General features: G+C 34.8%; 1 protein-coding gene across 1 annotated transcript in view; it reads right to left on the bottom strand.

Annotated features, from left to right (window-relative positions):
• Nucleotides 1–4,039: 4,039 nt before the first annotated feature.
• LOC149770130 (uncharacterized) overlaps nt 4,040–18,317 on the bottom strand; it is a 99,821-nt gene continuing 85,543 nt past the window's right edge. Inside the window, exons 7-11 of the mRNA XM_089949355.1 lie at nt 18,271–18,288; nt 15,266–15,394; nt 14,627–14,652; nt 13,867–14,160; nt 4,040–8,726 (exon numbers count right to left, since the gene is read on the bottom strand). Coding sequence (XP_089805481.1) covers nt 8,312–8,726; nt 13,867–14,160; nt 14,627–14,652; nt 15,266–15,394; nt 18,271–18,288 — 882 coding nt within the window. The 3' untranslated portion in view covers nt 4,040–8,311. The remainder of the gene's footprint in view (nt 8,727–13,866; nt 14,161–14,626; nt 14,653–15,265; nt 15,395–18,270; nt 18,289–18,317) is intronic.

Raw genomic sequence — 18,317 nt, forward strand, 5'->3', positions numbered from 1 at the left:
AGCATTGCAAAGAATCTCGGTAGAAAAATAATTGGCAAATTTACCCATGGTGGAGCATATGATCACCGACGGCATCACGCACGATTAATTCTAGATGATACTGAATATGCTTTAATAATCGCTGATGCAGGAGCGAAAAATATATTTTGTAATCGAGAAGACGCTTACTAATCCAACGGAAAAGAAATGGCACAGTTGTTAGTTACATTTATGGAGAATCACCACAGTATACACATTTAAGATCTTCAGTGCTCGCGTATGTGTCTATAAACCTGTCATCGATGATAAATATATTTCAACGCACCGCAGTCAGAGTTGCCACGGATTCATTTGCCACGGATTCAATTTATATCGATAAAAAATATTCAGAATTACTGGTTCGTTTTCCAAGTAGTGATGCATCATGGGGTTCGTGGAGAATATAACAAGAAATTTTACATAATTATTGTGAATCCGCGGATGTTGCGGTTAAAGATATTTATTATACAAATAATCAGATATCAGAATTGTCGTCTGCGGCGTCCGTGTATGATCCAGTATCCAGACATAAGACGGTTTATTTAAGCGGACCGGGAGTTTCTGGTAAGACAACTCGGGTGATCGAATTATTCCGACAGAATTGCGATGACATGATTGTGCTAACACCAACACATAGACTTGCACGAGAAATGAAACAACGAAAAGTCAATTATTGTACTTATCACAGCTTTTTCAGACACAAGGGTGACGCATTGACTCCTGATCGAATGGGAGAAAAATATATTCCTGGTATCATTATTTGGGATGAGATATGCACAGTGTTGCTAGATATATTAAAAATGTTTCTTTATTGGTTATTGTTAAAGAATGTAGCTGTGATAATGTGCGGCGATCACGGTCAACCACCTCCGTTTGTTGGACCATCTCCACATCATTGGCTAAAGGATTTTATAGATTACTATGAAGAAATAACCGATGTTCACAGATCTCTTGATGAAGAATTAAGAGAATTTAAAAAAATAATCGAATAAAATTCATTGTGAAATAGCGCGTAAAATAATTCCAGAAACTTTTATGAACAACATTTGGGAAACGTGGAGACCAAATGATTTGATAGTGGCAAGTAGAAAAATAGTCAGAGACACACTTCAATGAAATCTTGTAATAAATGATGTTGTTTTAGTCCCTGTCAATATTGTTGAAGATGCGCTACACGCTGACAAATGGACGTTAGGATACGCAATGACGATACATTCATCTCAAGGACTAACTATTACCGATACAGTTGTTTGGATTGTTGATGATCATATCGAATGGTCGAATTTAGTTTATCACGCAGTGTCTCGAGTTAGAAGAATATCTCAGCTGCGGATAATTGTCTTGGATGCGTTATCAACGATTAATGATGATATTGACAACGACATAATAAGAAAAAAATTAGCTAGTTATAAACAAAGTGACCAAAAAAAAAAAAAAAAAAACGCGATTTTGACCTTGATGTTGAATTTATCAACGCGCTGAAACAACAGCAGAATAATCATTGTGCAAGTTGTAATTGTATAATGTTGGGGCAGTACTCGAGTATTAATCCAAGACAATTTACTGTCGATAGAAAAGATAGTAGTCGCGGTCATACACGAGAAAATGTGATGCTGACCCGTCTCGAATGTAATCGACGTCGAGGTTCTAGTTAAGTGATCGCAGTAGTAATTGAGTGTCTTCGGGAATTACTTGTAATTGTTCATGTGTATATCCACTTTGAGGAGCAGTTGAATCCAGTCTGTAGATTGCGGGTCTACCCGAGGATCTTACTATGTTCGATATATTGTGTGTTGTAATACTCCAGACAGGATCAGTCGCTCTTTTTTTACCGCCTTCAAGATCTCCGGGTTCGTATAAATATCTTACAGTCACATACCTGATACGCGCGCTTTTGATTGCATTAACGGATTTTAACGCAGTTGTTCGAGTTATTTCATTATTTATGGCAGCTATCGCACTTGGTAATCTTGCAACCCATTCGCGAGATCTCTTGTCTTGAATGAATTCCTTCGCGTACTGATATCCAAACAACCGCTCAGCAAGTGTTCGATTAAATCGCTCAACAATTGCCTGATCACGATGAAATGCAGTATGTCCTCGTCTGATGGTGATGTTATGTTTTTTCATTAAAGATGATACTGCACCCTGAAATTCTTTGCCAGGATCAATCTGTAGCAGCTTTGGCCATCGTAGACCACCTCGTTGATAAATTCGTTTAAACGCAGAAGCAACTTCAGCAGCTGTCTTTGTTGACAACGGTTCTGCTTCTTTGTATCTACTTGCAACATTAACTACAGTTAACGCGTACTTGTATGTTTTACGACGTATAGTATCATGTGGTAAAAATAAAATATCAGCCTGATGAACTTTATTTGGAATGCTGACATCAAAATGTGCAAAGTGAATTCGTTTAGGCGTTGGTGGATAAATTTGCCATTTTGCTCAACGTGCTAACCATTTTTCAGCAGTAACACGTGCAACTTTTGCTGCTTCGCAGCGTTTACTAATCGCTGCTCTACCTTTCCAATATACTCTTAGGGAATAATAAATCTATTCCATTTATAATTAATTACCAGCACCTAGCGCTAATTTACCTTTCATTGCGGATTTTACTAACCAATTAGCCAATGATTCCTTGAAAGATTTATATTTATGGAATTTAGCGAGTGAATTTATTTCACATCTGCTATGTGTCTGTCCTGTAGATCTTTACTTTTATAAGCTACATCATGGGCATAACACGCTTTATCAATAGCATTTATCGGATATTCACCTGGTTTTGGTTGGTCTTGGTTGTCAAGTCTGATATCAAGTAGTGTTCCAGGGCCGCAGTAATTATATCCTGGGAGATGTTTTTCTCCTGGGGATTTAGCCCACGGGGTCCCTGGTAACTTTGTTAATTTTGCTTCAATATCACCTCGTCGGTTTTTTAAAATATTATTTGACTTTGGCTTTGGCTCTGGCTCGTCATCTGACTTGTCACAGGGAATACATTTAAATTTCTTTGTACCACATCGTTCACACCTACCTGTAACCGTCAATATATTATTTTTTTGTTGTAATAGTTGTTAGATCACTTGTTGGGGTACACGCCCTGCATTTCACACAATATTAATCCATATTATTTATTATATTTCTATAACATGGAGGTCACTGACTTTTCTGCGACAAGAAAACGAGAACCGGTCAAGCATCATGCAGCGCTACCAAATTCTATCCAAATGATTATTATAGGTCCATCTGGAAGTGGTAAGACACAACTGCTACTTAACATAATAAAGAAGTAGGTGAAATGGGATAAATTATATTTGATTACGCCATCTGCCAATGATCAACGATGTTATGATGTGCTTAACGATTTTAATGAAAATGCAAAATCGTTAATCGGAGACGATGTTGTTGAACTTATTACTGATATTGATGAAGCACCAAGTGTTGATGATATTGATGGATCCATTAACAATTTAGTTGTGTAGGAAGACGTAATGGTGGACAAACAGTCCAATCCAGCTAGAATATTTTCTCGGGATAGACATAAAAACACAGACGTGTTTTATGTTACTCAAAAATTTATACAAATACCAAGCGTGATCAGACAAAATTGTAATATTCTTGCTGTGTTTAACGGACTTGATATACACACGCTACGATATATTTATCAGAACTGGTATGACGGTGATATGGATATAATAAAATTTATTAATTTCTATTCACGAGCACAAGCTACTCCGCATGGATTTATCACGATAAATCTACATGATCCCAGAACAAGATATCATGTGGGTCTTGATAACAATTTTGGATAATAGAAGCAGAGAGGGCGCTGGCTCCAACTTGACACCGACGCGATCGGTGCGATTTTTCGCAATCAGAAAAACTTATCAGCGATAGGCTAGGTAAGTCAATTAGAGTTTATTAAGTTCGTTGACAGGGTTGTCTTATACCGGGTACTGAGACAATCGCGTTATTTTTTTGCGATTTTCCAGGGAGGCTTATTTTGTGAAACAGAGAGTGAACCATTTTCATTTTTGTATCGACTCTCAATCTTACCCTACTTATATCTGTTTTCACCTTTCAAATATTTTAATACAATCTCTTTCATAGCTATGTAGCATAATATTTTCAAATGATATTTTGCTCAAAAACGCTAGTCTCACATCATTAGTACAGGGTTCCCACACTTTTTTAAACAAAAATTTCCAGTTTTTTTCTGGATGCAACTGATGATATTTTCAAGGTTCATTAATGATACTTACTGAAGAGAACAACATTTTTGGCTTTAAAATAATGTACTGATAAGCAATGTTTTGAAAAGCCGTTCAAAGTTATATGCCTTCATATAAAACAAATGACATTTTTTCACCTCATAATCCACATAGGTTTGATGGGTGCTCTCATATCTACTTTCAATGTGATCTAATATTGACTGCCTCACTGAAAACTGCCAAAGCAGTTGGTAGATTTCTGTGTTTCTATTAAAATCTGATAGTACAATTTACCACCAAATGAACTGGTGTAGGGATTGGTGGTTAGGGTTATTATTGACAGTAATATCCAACAGTTGGTCCCAGTAAGATCTATCAAATAATAAGCAAAGATATATCTCAATACATGTTTGTTAACATAACATGTTTATAAAAGAGAAATGGGTAACATGTCACAAACTACCTATTGGAATAATGTGATGCTAAAGTGGTCTTCATCCCTTCCTGGGAACAAATACAAAGCTTGAGCTGATTACAAGATAACCAGTGTGCTTGACCAATTTGATCACCTGAGTGCTTGGATTGAGGTTTTATTCTACTGTCATTAAGTCCTTCTGAAGCAGAATAGGCACATAATGAAGTTGTGTAAATTTGCAACAAGCAAAAGAGAGGGATTGTTGGTATATCTCTATGCGACTTTCATGTACTGTGACTGAAATTTCTTTACATATGCCATTAGAGAAACAGCTTTATCTAAAGCAGACAGCTGATCAAAATGGCTGTTCCTACGGGCTCAAGATATGAATCTGAGCCAATCCAAAGCACACTAACTTTTGCTGTTATTAACTCTTTAGCTACTAGTGCTGCTTTAGTGACACACTGATCTGCCTAAATGCTGAAGTCAATACTACATCTGGTTTGGGTGCTGACTACCACTGTCTGATGCTGCTATAACAAAATCATAACAGGTGATGATCTGGGGATATAAGCCAAATGTTTTAATTATTTTCCTTACAACTGACTGATTTTATATCCAACAACCATGATAAGTAAATGCAATAACAAAACTACCTTATGTCTGTATGATGTTCGGATCCCACTGTTTTAACACAATACTGATAAGAATCTCCATGAATTCAGTGCAGGAACACATTATTTTGTAACACTAAAATTTGTTACTTTTTATATACAGTTAAATGTTAAAAGTGTATTCACAATTATTTACAAATGTTTAATTGGTCATTATGTTATATTAGTTCTGAAACTGCTATTGGTGATATTTGTAAAAGCAGTTAAGTTTTACACAAAGATGAACTTCACAATGCTTACACATTTTGGACATTTCATGCTCCCATTTTGTTTCATACATTTTGCTGCAAATTGCTAATTTCAGCCATAATTCATTCATTTAATATAGGATTAAATGATCATGGTTGGTATTTATCGATGTGCAAATTTTACTTAATCACTCACAAAGTAAATAAAGTCTGAAGGACTTTATGTTAACTTTGAGAGAGTTTAGGTACAATTTACACATCAATAAATACCCAACCATGATCATTTAATCCTATATAAATCCAATTTACTTCCCTTCTGACATAAGATCAGCAGATTTAATCAACAAAACATTCACTTTTATGTACATGGAAGTTTTCCTCTTAACTGTGATAGAATACATAGCTCGATCTTCGCTAGCCAAGATTGATCGATTATGTAAAGTGATATGGGGTAGAATGTCATTGCAGGTCATGCTATTGTCATGATCATCATTTTAATATATAAAAAATGGTTCCTGCAGTTAAACCAGGACATTCCTTATTTTTTAAAACTACGCTTGTGTATGGCACGTTTTTTTATACAATGTTTTTACTTTCCACGCATTTTGATCTTTCAAAAGCAAAATCATGTCCATTTTCAGTGAGATCCCTTGTCTGACATATGACCCTGCCCTTTAATAACCACTGCTGTAACATGTTGTCGATGTGAAAAGCAATAATTTCCGAAGATTTGCTTGTAAAGCCTACTACATATCTTTGTCGGCAAAAGGGATGAGTGGTGGGGTGCACAAAGGTCTGTGCAATTACATTGTTTTAATTAATAATGGTCCATTTTAATCTGTGGTTTGTAAATTTTGATTGGAAATCACAGAAGTGGGTTAGTGGGTTTATGATGTTTTTATTATTAGGGTGTATTAAGTTAATACAGATAAAACTTCACGTCAAATGACATGGAAACAGGGAAGCAAAAGTAGTCCGCAGAATTTATCGATGTGTAAAAAATTCCTGTTCAGTATCACGTGACCATTTACATCAAATCAAACTGCAGAAAATGCATTCAGTTCATAAAAATTGAAATTATAACACATGGGACAGCAATCTCCCATTTCTCATGTGCCTTTTTTAAGACTTGAAACCAATACTTTAAATTAAGTCACACACTGTAATTATTTAGCACCAAAGTTCAGACCAGAGATTCAACATTTTAGACTACAAATTTAACTTACTACTCTATCAATAATGAATGGCAGTCTGTTTTCTACTCCAAGCTTCCTCTGAATCTTCCCAATCCATTTTTCATACTTGGACATTTATGTTGGGGTCTGGTTTCTGAAACAATTGCCTAACAAAAAGTTTGAATTCACCACCACCATGCTGAGGCAGCATATGTTAGCCACTTACTGGTGAGCCTAACAAACTTAAACATCATTACATCGAGTCATACCTGCATGAAATCAATAGGAAAATGATTTATTTTCTTAGAAATTGCAAGTATTATATCATTATGTCTTCCATCCTCTAACAGGAGATAAATCTACAGCAAGGATAAAACTTGACCTGGTACTCACCATTTGTGTTGCTAGTCAAATGACTAATGTTGCAACCTACATGTTCTTGACATTAGATGTCAAGTGTGATATCAACAACAAAGCCCTTTCTAATGTTGCTGTGCAAAAAATAAAATATATTAAATGAAAGTTACATACCTTTCGTAAAAACCTGAAAGCAGACATAATTCTCAACATATTTATTCTCTGAACAACTAACAGAAACCTGTCACTTTCACAGCAACTTGGACAAAGCCAGATTTATCAAGCAGACAGCACATGTCAAATGGTAGTCATGTTATACAACAAAACCATCATTGACACATTTTTTTCTACATTTGAAACAGGTTGTTGTGACATCATGTTACTGATGATCTCATGAACATGTAGGTTGCGAGAGTTGTGTACTCATGTGACTAGCAATCCAAATGGCAAAAACCAGCTTAAATTTCATCAACAACGTAATTTCACCTCGTCTGTCAGCTGATTAATGATGTAATGATTGTAATATTCACAATTTCTGAGAAAATGAATTGCTCTCCTATCAATTTAAAGCTGGTATGACTCAATGTAACAGTTTTTAAGGTTGCTAGGCCCACTGCAGAGTGGCTAGACAGTGCTGCCAACATGTTGGCTAACTGTAATGCAGGACTGGTTTTCATATCTTCCACATAAGAAAAGATGCCAATATGAAGCTGTCTGTGAACTAACCAGTCTACTAGATGAATCTAATCCCCTGAGCATTTGGGTTGACTATACAAATATGTTTATGGCAAGCACCCAAATGATCTGTACTGCAACTGCTGAAAAATATTCAGGTCAGAACTCAACAAATTTAACTCACAATCAGTTCAGTTATTATGACTCAATTATGTAACTGTTTCTATTCTCAAGTGAAGTTGGAAAATTCCCCAATTTTTCAAGGCTTTCATCAATATTTGCAAAATATAAGGACTTTTCATGATCAGGAAAAATTCTATAATTTCTTCTGACTTTTTCCCAATTTTCTGGTAGTGTGGAAACCCTGTAACAATCATAACAGTCAAATGCTGGCTTGAAGTTACCAATGCTCAATTCATGTAAGTTGTATCTGAATGCATGTAAATCAATTCATGGCATTAAGTAAGTAAGTATCACAACTTAAAAGATAAAACATTTTCTCTGTGTCTGAATAAAAGAAGGTAAAAAGCTGTCCTCTCTGTAATACTATTGATTGCACTTGATAACCCTAAAGTTTTAATTGCTGGAGACATTAGAACAATTATTTATAATGTCGACGTATCCTACTGGCTCTCTGCATATCCGTCTCATGCCAATAGCTTCCATTTATTGTTGGAATGTAAATGAAAAGTCGACAATCATTAGGAAAGTAAATGGAATGAATGAGTCTGTTCTCTCTTCTCTCTAAGGCTTGCGTTTCCTCAAGTCTTGTATCAACCAACATATGCGCAATCACTTCATCTCCACGCCTAAGTCTATCTAAAACTTCCCCTGGAATTTCTTCTCCCAGTGCTCTCTCAAACTCCTTGGAGTCAACCATGATAAATGTGCTTTCTTCTGAAGATAGCTTTTTTCCTCCTTTGGTTTTAGTTTTTAGTGAGTAGTCAATGACAGACTGCATTAAGGATATGAACTTTTTCTCTGACATTTGCTGGAATCTTTTACTATCTGGACAACTGAAGAAGAGAAAGACCAACACAAAATTATAAACTGACTAAATTTCATAACTTAAATGAGAATTGACTTAAGTAAAATGGAAAACTGACAAACAATGGAAAATTAATGTGTTATGAAAATAAAGTCTTTTTGACATGTAGATTATCAATGACCCATATACCCATATGCACTTTCTGTGTAACCAGAATCTGTAAGCACCCTGAGTATGCTTTTAATGTGTTTAGAATATGCATAATATATGAATTCAGTTTAAAATACAACAAAATTTAACTTCTCTATGGTCAAGGATATGAGCAGAAACATGTCACATGGGCATATACCCCATTGCTTGTATTGATATTGTACAGTACCGGTAGCCACTTTTTAGGAGCATGTAAAATCTGGTGATTTTAATTCATACATTGTATTTTATTCTTGGCAAGTAATATTTTTTTAAAAGACATTGGTCTATAAGAGGTTACAATATTTAAGGTGAGAAATTCTTCTGCAATTTATTTTCATGATCCAAACATAAGACTGCTACATCATCAAACTTTAAAGTGAATTGTATCCATTATTATAGACAAGTATATTGACATTTGTTTTCACATCCCTCTCAAGTCAAGTCAGCATCTTCAGACACTTATACTATGTCATGTGACCGTTATCATAATTCCAGGGTGACCATAATGTTGAGCCTGAACACCTTGATCCTGTATGCCCACATATTTTGATCAACTGCTTTTCAGAGAGTCATTTAATTGTGGCTCATATTATCGGATACTCTTGTTACCACATTGATCAATGCATAAGTATCAACACTAATCTTGTATTCGCATTGTGTTCGCATACGCTTCTGTATCATTTTATCAAAACCAGTTTTTCCTCTGTTACAAATGCTTGATTTAGGGGTATCAATCACAAACATGGTATCCCACTGTTAGCTATTAAATGTATTTCCACAATTCTTTGGGGAAAAATGTAGACAAAATTATTGGAGTAAAAGCTAGGTAAATCTACATCTAAACATATCAAGGGCTAATAAATTATTAATAAATGGTACTGTATGACAATACAATGATTATGGTTATTAAGGCATTTTCACTGTATTATATATCCTCAACAAGAATTCCACAGAATGCTATGCTTTGACACCTCTGCCATGGCATAATCCAACCAGAATGTAACCAAGGATTACATAGCTCACCTCTGTGTAGCTCAGAGTAGTCTCCAGCAGTCAATGTAAATATTACCATACGTAAATTAAGACTACAGTGATCCTGAAAATGAAATATTGTTCACTTTTCTACCAAATTTTTCAATGCATTTCATACACTGGAACTTAAAAGTTGTAACTTTTCATTGGTAATATGTCATCAATACTGTTGTAATATACCATGCAGCCATCTAGCTGGCTATCTACTCATCCACCTACACACTCACCAACCCACCCACTTATATCTACTGTGACAGGACATAAAAGACAATAAAACAATAAAAAGTACATTCTTATCCATGATATCAAGGCAGAGTAAAAATGGTAAATCATTTGTTCTTAAAATCTGCTTGAGAAAGTAATGTAACTGCTTGAGAAAATATTATAAAGGTTTGCTCATTGGCAGCAAAAATCTGACCAATTATGGTTAGAGTATCCTGGAGTATCAATCAGCATTATACACAGCTCATTCACCAATAATTACCTTGATTAGCCATGACAACAGAGGTGTGACATGAAAAACATGCAGCATGTGGTCTACTAATTAAATTCCTATACTCATTCACATGTATCACAGTAAAACTGCTGAAGAAAACCTAACACAACATAATATGCATATTCATAAATATGGAAAGTCTACACTGAATAAGCAAGTGTATTCCTACTTTCAACTGTTCTATTAAAATAGGGCTTTCTGGGTAGGCTCGGGTATATATAGGTCTAACATGGATGAATTTACTACAGATAGTTTAAACCAATGAAAAGAAAGCATAAAATATAGATCACAATGACTTTGGTTATAAGTATATTGTTGTTGTTGTTGTTCTAGGGTTTAACACCATTTTTCAGCACAAGATAGGCCATATATGGCAGCCAGTATAACTGGTGGAAGAAGAACCCTGGAAAACCCAGGAAAGAACCACCAACCCACGAGAAGCTACTGGCAGGCTTTCCCACATACCCACGCTAGCAGAGCCTTGGACTCGAACATATGCAGACAGAGGTGAGATGGCAGTGATCCGGAACGGTGAGCGCTTTAGACCACTCGGCCACTCGGGGCCCCCTTATAAGTATATTGTAATAGTAACAGAGATGCATCCAATTATCAAGTTTAATGACTGCAAGATACACCTTAACCAATAAATGAACTTAACACAATATTTTAAGAAAGTCACATCAGCATGAAATATGTCACTTAGACCTATCTCTGCAGTAAGGATGTAGAATTTATCAAGGTGAACTCACACAGCTGCATGATTCTAGATCGAATAATATGCATAACATGTCTAAGGCTTACATAATCAAGAGCTAAATGCAAAATCGTTACCAGAGCCAATAAATTAAGCAACACAGATTAACATGTGCTTCTTATGTTGTAATATACTGGGAGAGAAAAAACTTCTGGTCATGTGCTAAATGTAAAACCTTAACCTATGCCAGTAAATTGTGAAAAATAGGTCATAGTAACATTCTTGGAAATAAGATACTAGCAGAGACACATCCAAACAGTATGATGATTCTACCAAATGCACAGAGAGAGACATAAACAGTTAAAACAAAAAACCTAACTGTAAATTGTGAAATATAAGTCACAGTGACCTACATTTGTAATAACGGAGTGGTACTCATCAAGATGCAGCCTTCACTAAGTTTCATGGTCCCAGGTATAACGGTATTTATACATATGCATGAAACCTACAAATGCACAACTAATGTACATGTACAGAGTTATTCCTGCAGCCCCTTCCAATAGGGAAGGTGATGTGACATTTTCTCCAAACTGCTGCCTAAGACCAGGTAAAAAAGAATGAATGATTGACTCTCAGTGGGAGTCTACATATGTATGTACTGTAATCTGCACAGATGCTAACATCTACACTGAAGCTTATATGTACTGTGTAGAGGTGAGCAAAGAAAGACTTGTAACAATGATTTAAGGGCTGTGAAATTTCTAAATAGTGTTTTGTGATTGTCATCCATACAATTTTGGTCACTGTTTTAGTTCCAGTAGGAATAAAGCTATCAGTCTCATTCCAAACACTGAACCACATTAGCAGAAAATTGTGAAATAAGCATTAATTTACTGTATTCCTATTTCAAACAGTTAAAGAATAGAAATCTAAGTTTTGTGCTTCAATATATGGAAGTGTGATGTGGAAAAAGACACTTAATGAGTATTGAAGTTTCCAGTTGAATTGTATGATTAGAAGAATAATATAATCTGTATTGGGGTTTGCACAAGGAAATCTGTGTCTCCTCAACAAGGCTCTGACTAATGGAGAGACAAATAATGTAACCCCTGCAACTGGGATTTCCCTGTCTTGATACAAACACCAACACAGATTATTTTTCTCACCCAATTTTTCCATTCAAATTAAATAACCCTGCACTTCTGTAATATAGTTAGCAGATTCAACACATACAGTATCATCAGGTTGTATTATTGCCTTCACATTTTATACAGCTAATCAGGTCTTATACTGTTTAAAGAAAATCTGAACATTTATCTAGTTAGAATCTAGCTATATATGCCGCTCTTAGAAAAGAAAAAGAAGTTATAATTGTTATATGTTGTAAGTATTGCGCAATGAACATCTTGAGCTATGTGTTATTGCTTCTGAATACTGCACATTAATACAAATATGTTAAATACAAGTATGTTATTGAGGGCAGTGGGGTGAGCAGTTGACCCTAAATACACAAATTCTATGCATGAGAAAATAGAAACACAAAAAAAATCAATATTGTTACCATATTATCACATTCAGCCATTCAATGTCATATGGAAATAACAAAAAGTAATGAGTATCTTTTATTAGTGTTAGTAATTATTATCTTTTAACTTTATCAATTCTATTTTGGAAAAAGTATATGATAGTCAATGGTACAGTACAATACTGGCTACACAGCTCTAGCAAAGTGATTATGACCGTGAGATTTCTAATTTACTATTTTCTTGGAAATGTATATTTTCTGTCCTGGAAATATGGCAAGTGTTGCTATTACTAGTGCAATGATAAGCGAAATTGAAGTCTTCTTGTGGAAAAGTGTTTGACCTACTGAATCAACCACTCTGATTATTTTGTGCACGAGTTTTCATTTTCAACTGCATTATGTCTGACTCAACTGGGCAGCTTTGGTTTATTTCACAAAGTTTGAAAATGCAGGCCTGACATACATTTCTGGTTGTTGTCAGCTATAAAGTAGCTCTTGAAAAAGTATGCCTTTTGTAGCCAGTTATGTGCAAAGCCTTCTTGTCTGAAACAGTGTTTTCTGTTATAGTTCATTCCACAGAGAACTGTGAATCTTATCATATTTGTAACTCAGTACATTTTCAGGTCAGTGTCACTAAATGTAGCTAAAAGTATTTAATTAATTTCACACAGAATATTTAAAATGAATTAGGCACTTTTAGCTACATTTCATGATGCTGACCTGGAAATTTACTATCAGGCAGGACAAAATCTGCCATGTTATGTGGAATGAACTATAGTTTCTAGCATAATACCAAAAAGCTCAACTTCATTTGTGTGTGTGTCTCTCTCAAATTGTTTTGTATATTGTGCTAACAACGTAGGAGAGATCTTAGGTTGCTTTATGAGTGAAGTTATCTTTGTTATATGTATGTTATTGTTTCTTGATTTTATAACAACTCCATCAGGAGCAACATAATACAGTTTATTCTTTTTTAAAATGGTTCCTTGCATGTGGACACAATATCTGAGACAATCAGACCGAGAAAAAAAAGTAAGGTTACTGAAACAGCTAGATTTCTCCATCTATGCATTGGGTATGTTCATCATTAAATAACACAAAGTTAACATGTAATTTATCAGAGAAACATCAAAATACCATAAGAAGTCAGTTAAACACCAAAGAACAATAATGGGGCAATTTGGTTTGAAAAGTACCAAAAATTACAAGAGGAGAGAGAAAATACTTACCCTAATAATGATGTCATCAGTCGCTTCATCGTATCATGTGAATGTTCAAAGAAAGAAATAACATGCTGCCTGACAGTGGACTCAGCCATATTAGGTACAAAGTCAGGAACAGCTCCTGCTGATATAAAATGAAACAATTCCTTATCCAGTAAGTCAAAGAAAATCTGTGTTCTTTCACAACCAAACAAATGTTTTGCCTCAGACACTACCATGTCAATACTAGTCATCATTCTACAAGTTTCATTTCTGATGCCTTTTCTGTATAGGTTCATCATTGTTGATTCCTGTTCAGACCTGTAATAACAAAACACTGTAAATGATTTTATCAGACTTTTCAATTAAACATGACATGCAATAATGGAATACTGTTAATAATGTTATCATTTTCCATGTAATATTATTAATAATTTTATCAGACTTTCCAATTACACATGACCTTCAATAATGGAATACTGTTAATAATGTTATCATTTTCCATGTAATATTATTAATATTTTTTTTAAACATTCTGATTACCATGACCCACAATAATGGAATATTGTTAATAACCTTATTAGACTTCCTCAATGATAAGGACCTCCAATAATTTAGGGATCACACAGATCAGGAGAACTGAAATTTATTGACTTTTGAATGGTTTTTTACTGACCTGAGTTCTCAGTTTATATGAACTACTCTCAGTATTAAGAGTTTAACAAACTCATGCTAATGGCTGGACAGATGACAAACAAGCGTCTATGACCAGGAGAGCAAAACATACCTTATTTTAGCTGCTACATTTTTAACCTGCAAATAAAAGAGGATAATGTAACAATTATCAAATTTATGGAACTAAAACTGTGTCCAAAAACAACATGGATGTCTCCACCAGTAATGTGCATTTGAATAAATGTCTTAATATTATAAAATATTTCAAAACAAGACAGGGCACTAGCAAATATCCGACAGCTAAGTCATAGGTCCAAGGTCTTGACAATAAAAATTGGATCCTACTAAATTAACTTCCTATATATGAAGTTCTTCAAAAATGTATTGACTGGAAATTGAATTTATGAAGCATGGATAAACTTCAAAGTCATATATATATATATATATATATATATATATATATATAATCAAAGCAATGCTTAGTCTTCTAAGTATCAACCCTTATACAGACATGCCAACCCCTGACGAGGGAAAAGTCTAATCCAAAAGGATAAAAAGAGTAATCCACATATAACATGATAAAAATTCAATAAGCATATGTACAAAACGATTTATTATCCCTCTGGAGTTTTAACATCAATTACTGCTTCAAGTTTTCGTATATAACACTTTGAGCTTTAAAAAGCAACAGACTCGCATATTGCATTTCAAAACACTTTGTACCAGCTGTGACAATGAATGTTTTGCATACCAGTAGAGCACTAAGTTCTTGGTTACAGAGCCTGGATCTGAGTTCAGTTTTATTTTTGTTGTTAATACTGAACAATCTCTCACAGTCAGCAGCATTATAATGGTTAAGAACCAATATTCTTTTCATAGCCTGAAAAAGAAGAGGAAATTTATATCTTAAAATTATTGGGTCTTTTAGCTGGGAAATAAGATATAAAAAGTCAACTCTGTCCGCATGAAGTACAATGTCAGGTACAGTGCCAATTTGATACTTCAAGAGTTCTCCTTTTAATTTATTAGCAGCCTTTCCTGCAGCATGGTGCATCATATGACAGAGACAACCTGATATGTACAATGATGCAGACATTTATCAAAATACAGAATGCAACTCCTTCATGAATTCCAGTCATCACTGTTGCATTATCAACTGAAAACCCCATACAGTTCTGCCAACTTACGTTTATTCAAAGCATTATCAAGCAAATAAAAAAAATGATCCAGTGGATTCCACTGTTAATTCTGGTAATAAAAGAAGAGCACTCTGACTTTGCCCTTTTCACTGTCAAAGTCTCTTACACAGACTGAGTACAACTTTTTGTCATAATCACTATTCCTATCTGTTGCAATACTAAACATCCCAATTTTCATGGCTTCTACAATTATAAGTGAAGTATCTTCTGCTAAACACCTAAGAATATTAGATGATTTTGTTCTTGCACATGCATAGTTTCTATAATTTTGGAATCGGGAAACATCCATGAGAACAAAGGAGGGGTCCAGGAGTGGCCGAGTGGTCTAAAGCGCTCTCCATCACGGATCAGTGCCATCTCACTGCTGTCTGCGTAGGTTCGAGTCTCGGGCTTGGCCAATGTGGATATGTGAGAAAGCTTGCCAGTACCTTCTCATGAGTTGGTGGTTCTTTCCGGGGGTTTCCCGGGTTCTTCCTCCACCATTGATACTGGCCGCCATGTATAGCCTGTCTTGTGCTGAAAAATGGCGTTAAACCCTAAAACAACAACAAAAAATGAACAAAGGACCAATGTAGTCTTCTACCGCTAGGGGTAGTCCATGTTCTATTAAGAACTCGGTAGATAACGCCTCTGCGTTTATAAAATTCGTGTCCACGATTAGGCTCTGCTATAAAAAAGAAGTTACCTTAGTATTGGAGTTAATAAAAGGAGCTAATTCAAGGTTTCTTTCTTTTACAACCATGAACAATATTAAAATCATGAAGCCTGCATGGGGTATGAAGCTGCCCTAAAATGGAACGCTGCATTGTGTAATTCATGTATTCATCTTTGAATCGGTTTTTCATCTTTTCCTAATCCATATGTGAAACTATTTGAAATATATATTTGCTCTAACACATGCATCTACTAAAACAAATCTGACTTGACTTTTAGCACCAAAGTCCTACAGAATGGTTCTGTACCAGATATGAATTAGAACAGAGAATCTGCAATGAAAGATCAAAAGTTAGAAAATTAGTATGTTCTCTCCAAACTAAGTCATACAGCTGCTGTAAACAGAAACTGAGGTCAAAAGTAGAAGCCAGCATGTTTCTTGGAAACAGGGTAACTGCTTTAAATAGAAAATAATACTGTTAGGGAAGTCCATGCAAGTCTTCGGACAAAAGTACTCTTATGTCGTAGTTACATAGAAGCTGTCTTTTCTAGAATATGGTCGGTGGGATTAATGGGATGTTAATAAAAATGAGAAAACAAATTATTAATTATTTTTGGAGGGGGATATACTAAAAATGCACAATCTGAATACAGTTACATGTAAGGCATAATTTAATGAAAAGAGCTTAATGATTACACCAAAAGCATAATGGTTGGCATGTATGCTTATAGCAAATGTGGTTTCAATCAGAAACTATCTTCAAAAGATATCATAATTATTCAAACATTCAAGACAAACAAACAAATTCTGACATAAATAAACACAATAATTTTGATGCTGATAGAAATTACTATTCAATGAACTTTTCAAAAGACCATCCCTTCTACCACCAAAATGTGTTCTCTCAAGACACATGGTCTCTTACTACAGGCCATTCTATATATGACTCATGTATGAAATATGGCCTTCCAAATTAGTGGTATTACAAGTCAGTTTTTATAGTACTGAAATAAATGAAGTCCATCAAAAGTTACCGAGCTAAATGATATTTGTGATACAAGGACAAGTTTTTAAGTTACATGAGGGCCATACATCAGATTTTGACCAAAAAAATAAAACAAAAGAAAGAAAAACCAGGTGACACTATCCGAGTTCAACAGTTATTGAATGGAAAATCCATGTTGAGACATAATGTGTTGCCTTGAAAGGATTGCAGAGTGACCGGTTGATTGTTTGGTGTTAACAGCACATTAATATAGGATTAAATGATCATGGTTGGGTATTTATCGATTTGTAGATTTTACTGAATCACTCAAAGTAAATAAAGTCTGAAGGACTTTATGTTACCTTTGTGAGTGATTAGGCAAAATTTACACATCGATAAATACCCAACCATGATCATTTAATCCCTATTATTCCAATTTCTTTCTTTCTTTTGTCAAATCCACTTATTCCATCAACAATGCATTCCAATTTAAGTAGCGCGCACTTTCCTTTCATTTTCCACTTTACATTGCCCCATAACACATAACCTGTACAGAATCACACGAGCATATTAACTACAGTCACATTTACGTTTATTCAGAAACTTCATACGTTACAACTTAGGCAATGGCTACTGGTGATTTCAACACATTTAGTTCATTTACAACAATCTTGTTCAATTTCAGTCAGTCCCATCTGCTATATCAGATGACCATGACCTTACATAATAACAGCTGATACTGAATGAACGAGTGTGCTAGATGGAATTTCCAATTAAACCTTAAATCATAATGGATTTTATCAATGAACAACATGGAAATATGAACAAGATGACGCTATCCATTACTAACATAAAGGTAACAATTAAATAAATTGTATACAGGAATAACAATCATTTTCAACAGCGTTAATACTTACGAAGATCCGTTCAGTGATCTGTCAAATGAAATGAAACTACTGTCATA

Source organism: Sinohyriopsis cumingii, unplaced genomic scaffold, assembly GCF_028554795.1.
Source record: "Sinohyriopsis cumingii isolate HCF-2022 unplaced genomic scaffold, ASM2855479v2 utg002675l, whole genome shotgun sequence".
NCBI lineage: Eukaryota > Metazoa > Mollusca > Bivalvia > Unionida > Unionidae > Sinohyriopsis > Sinohyriopsis cumingii.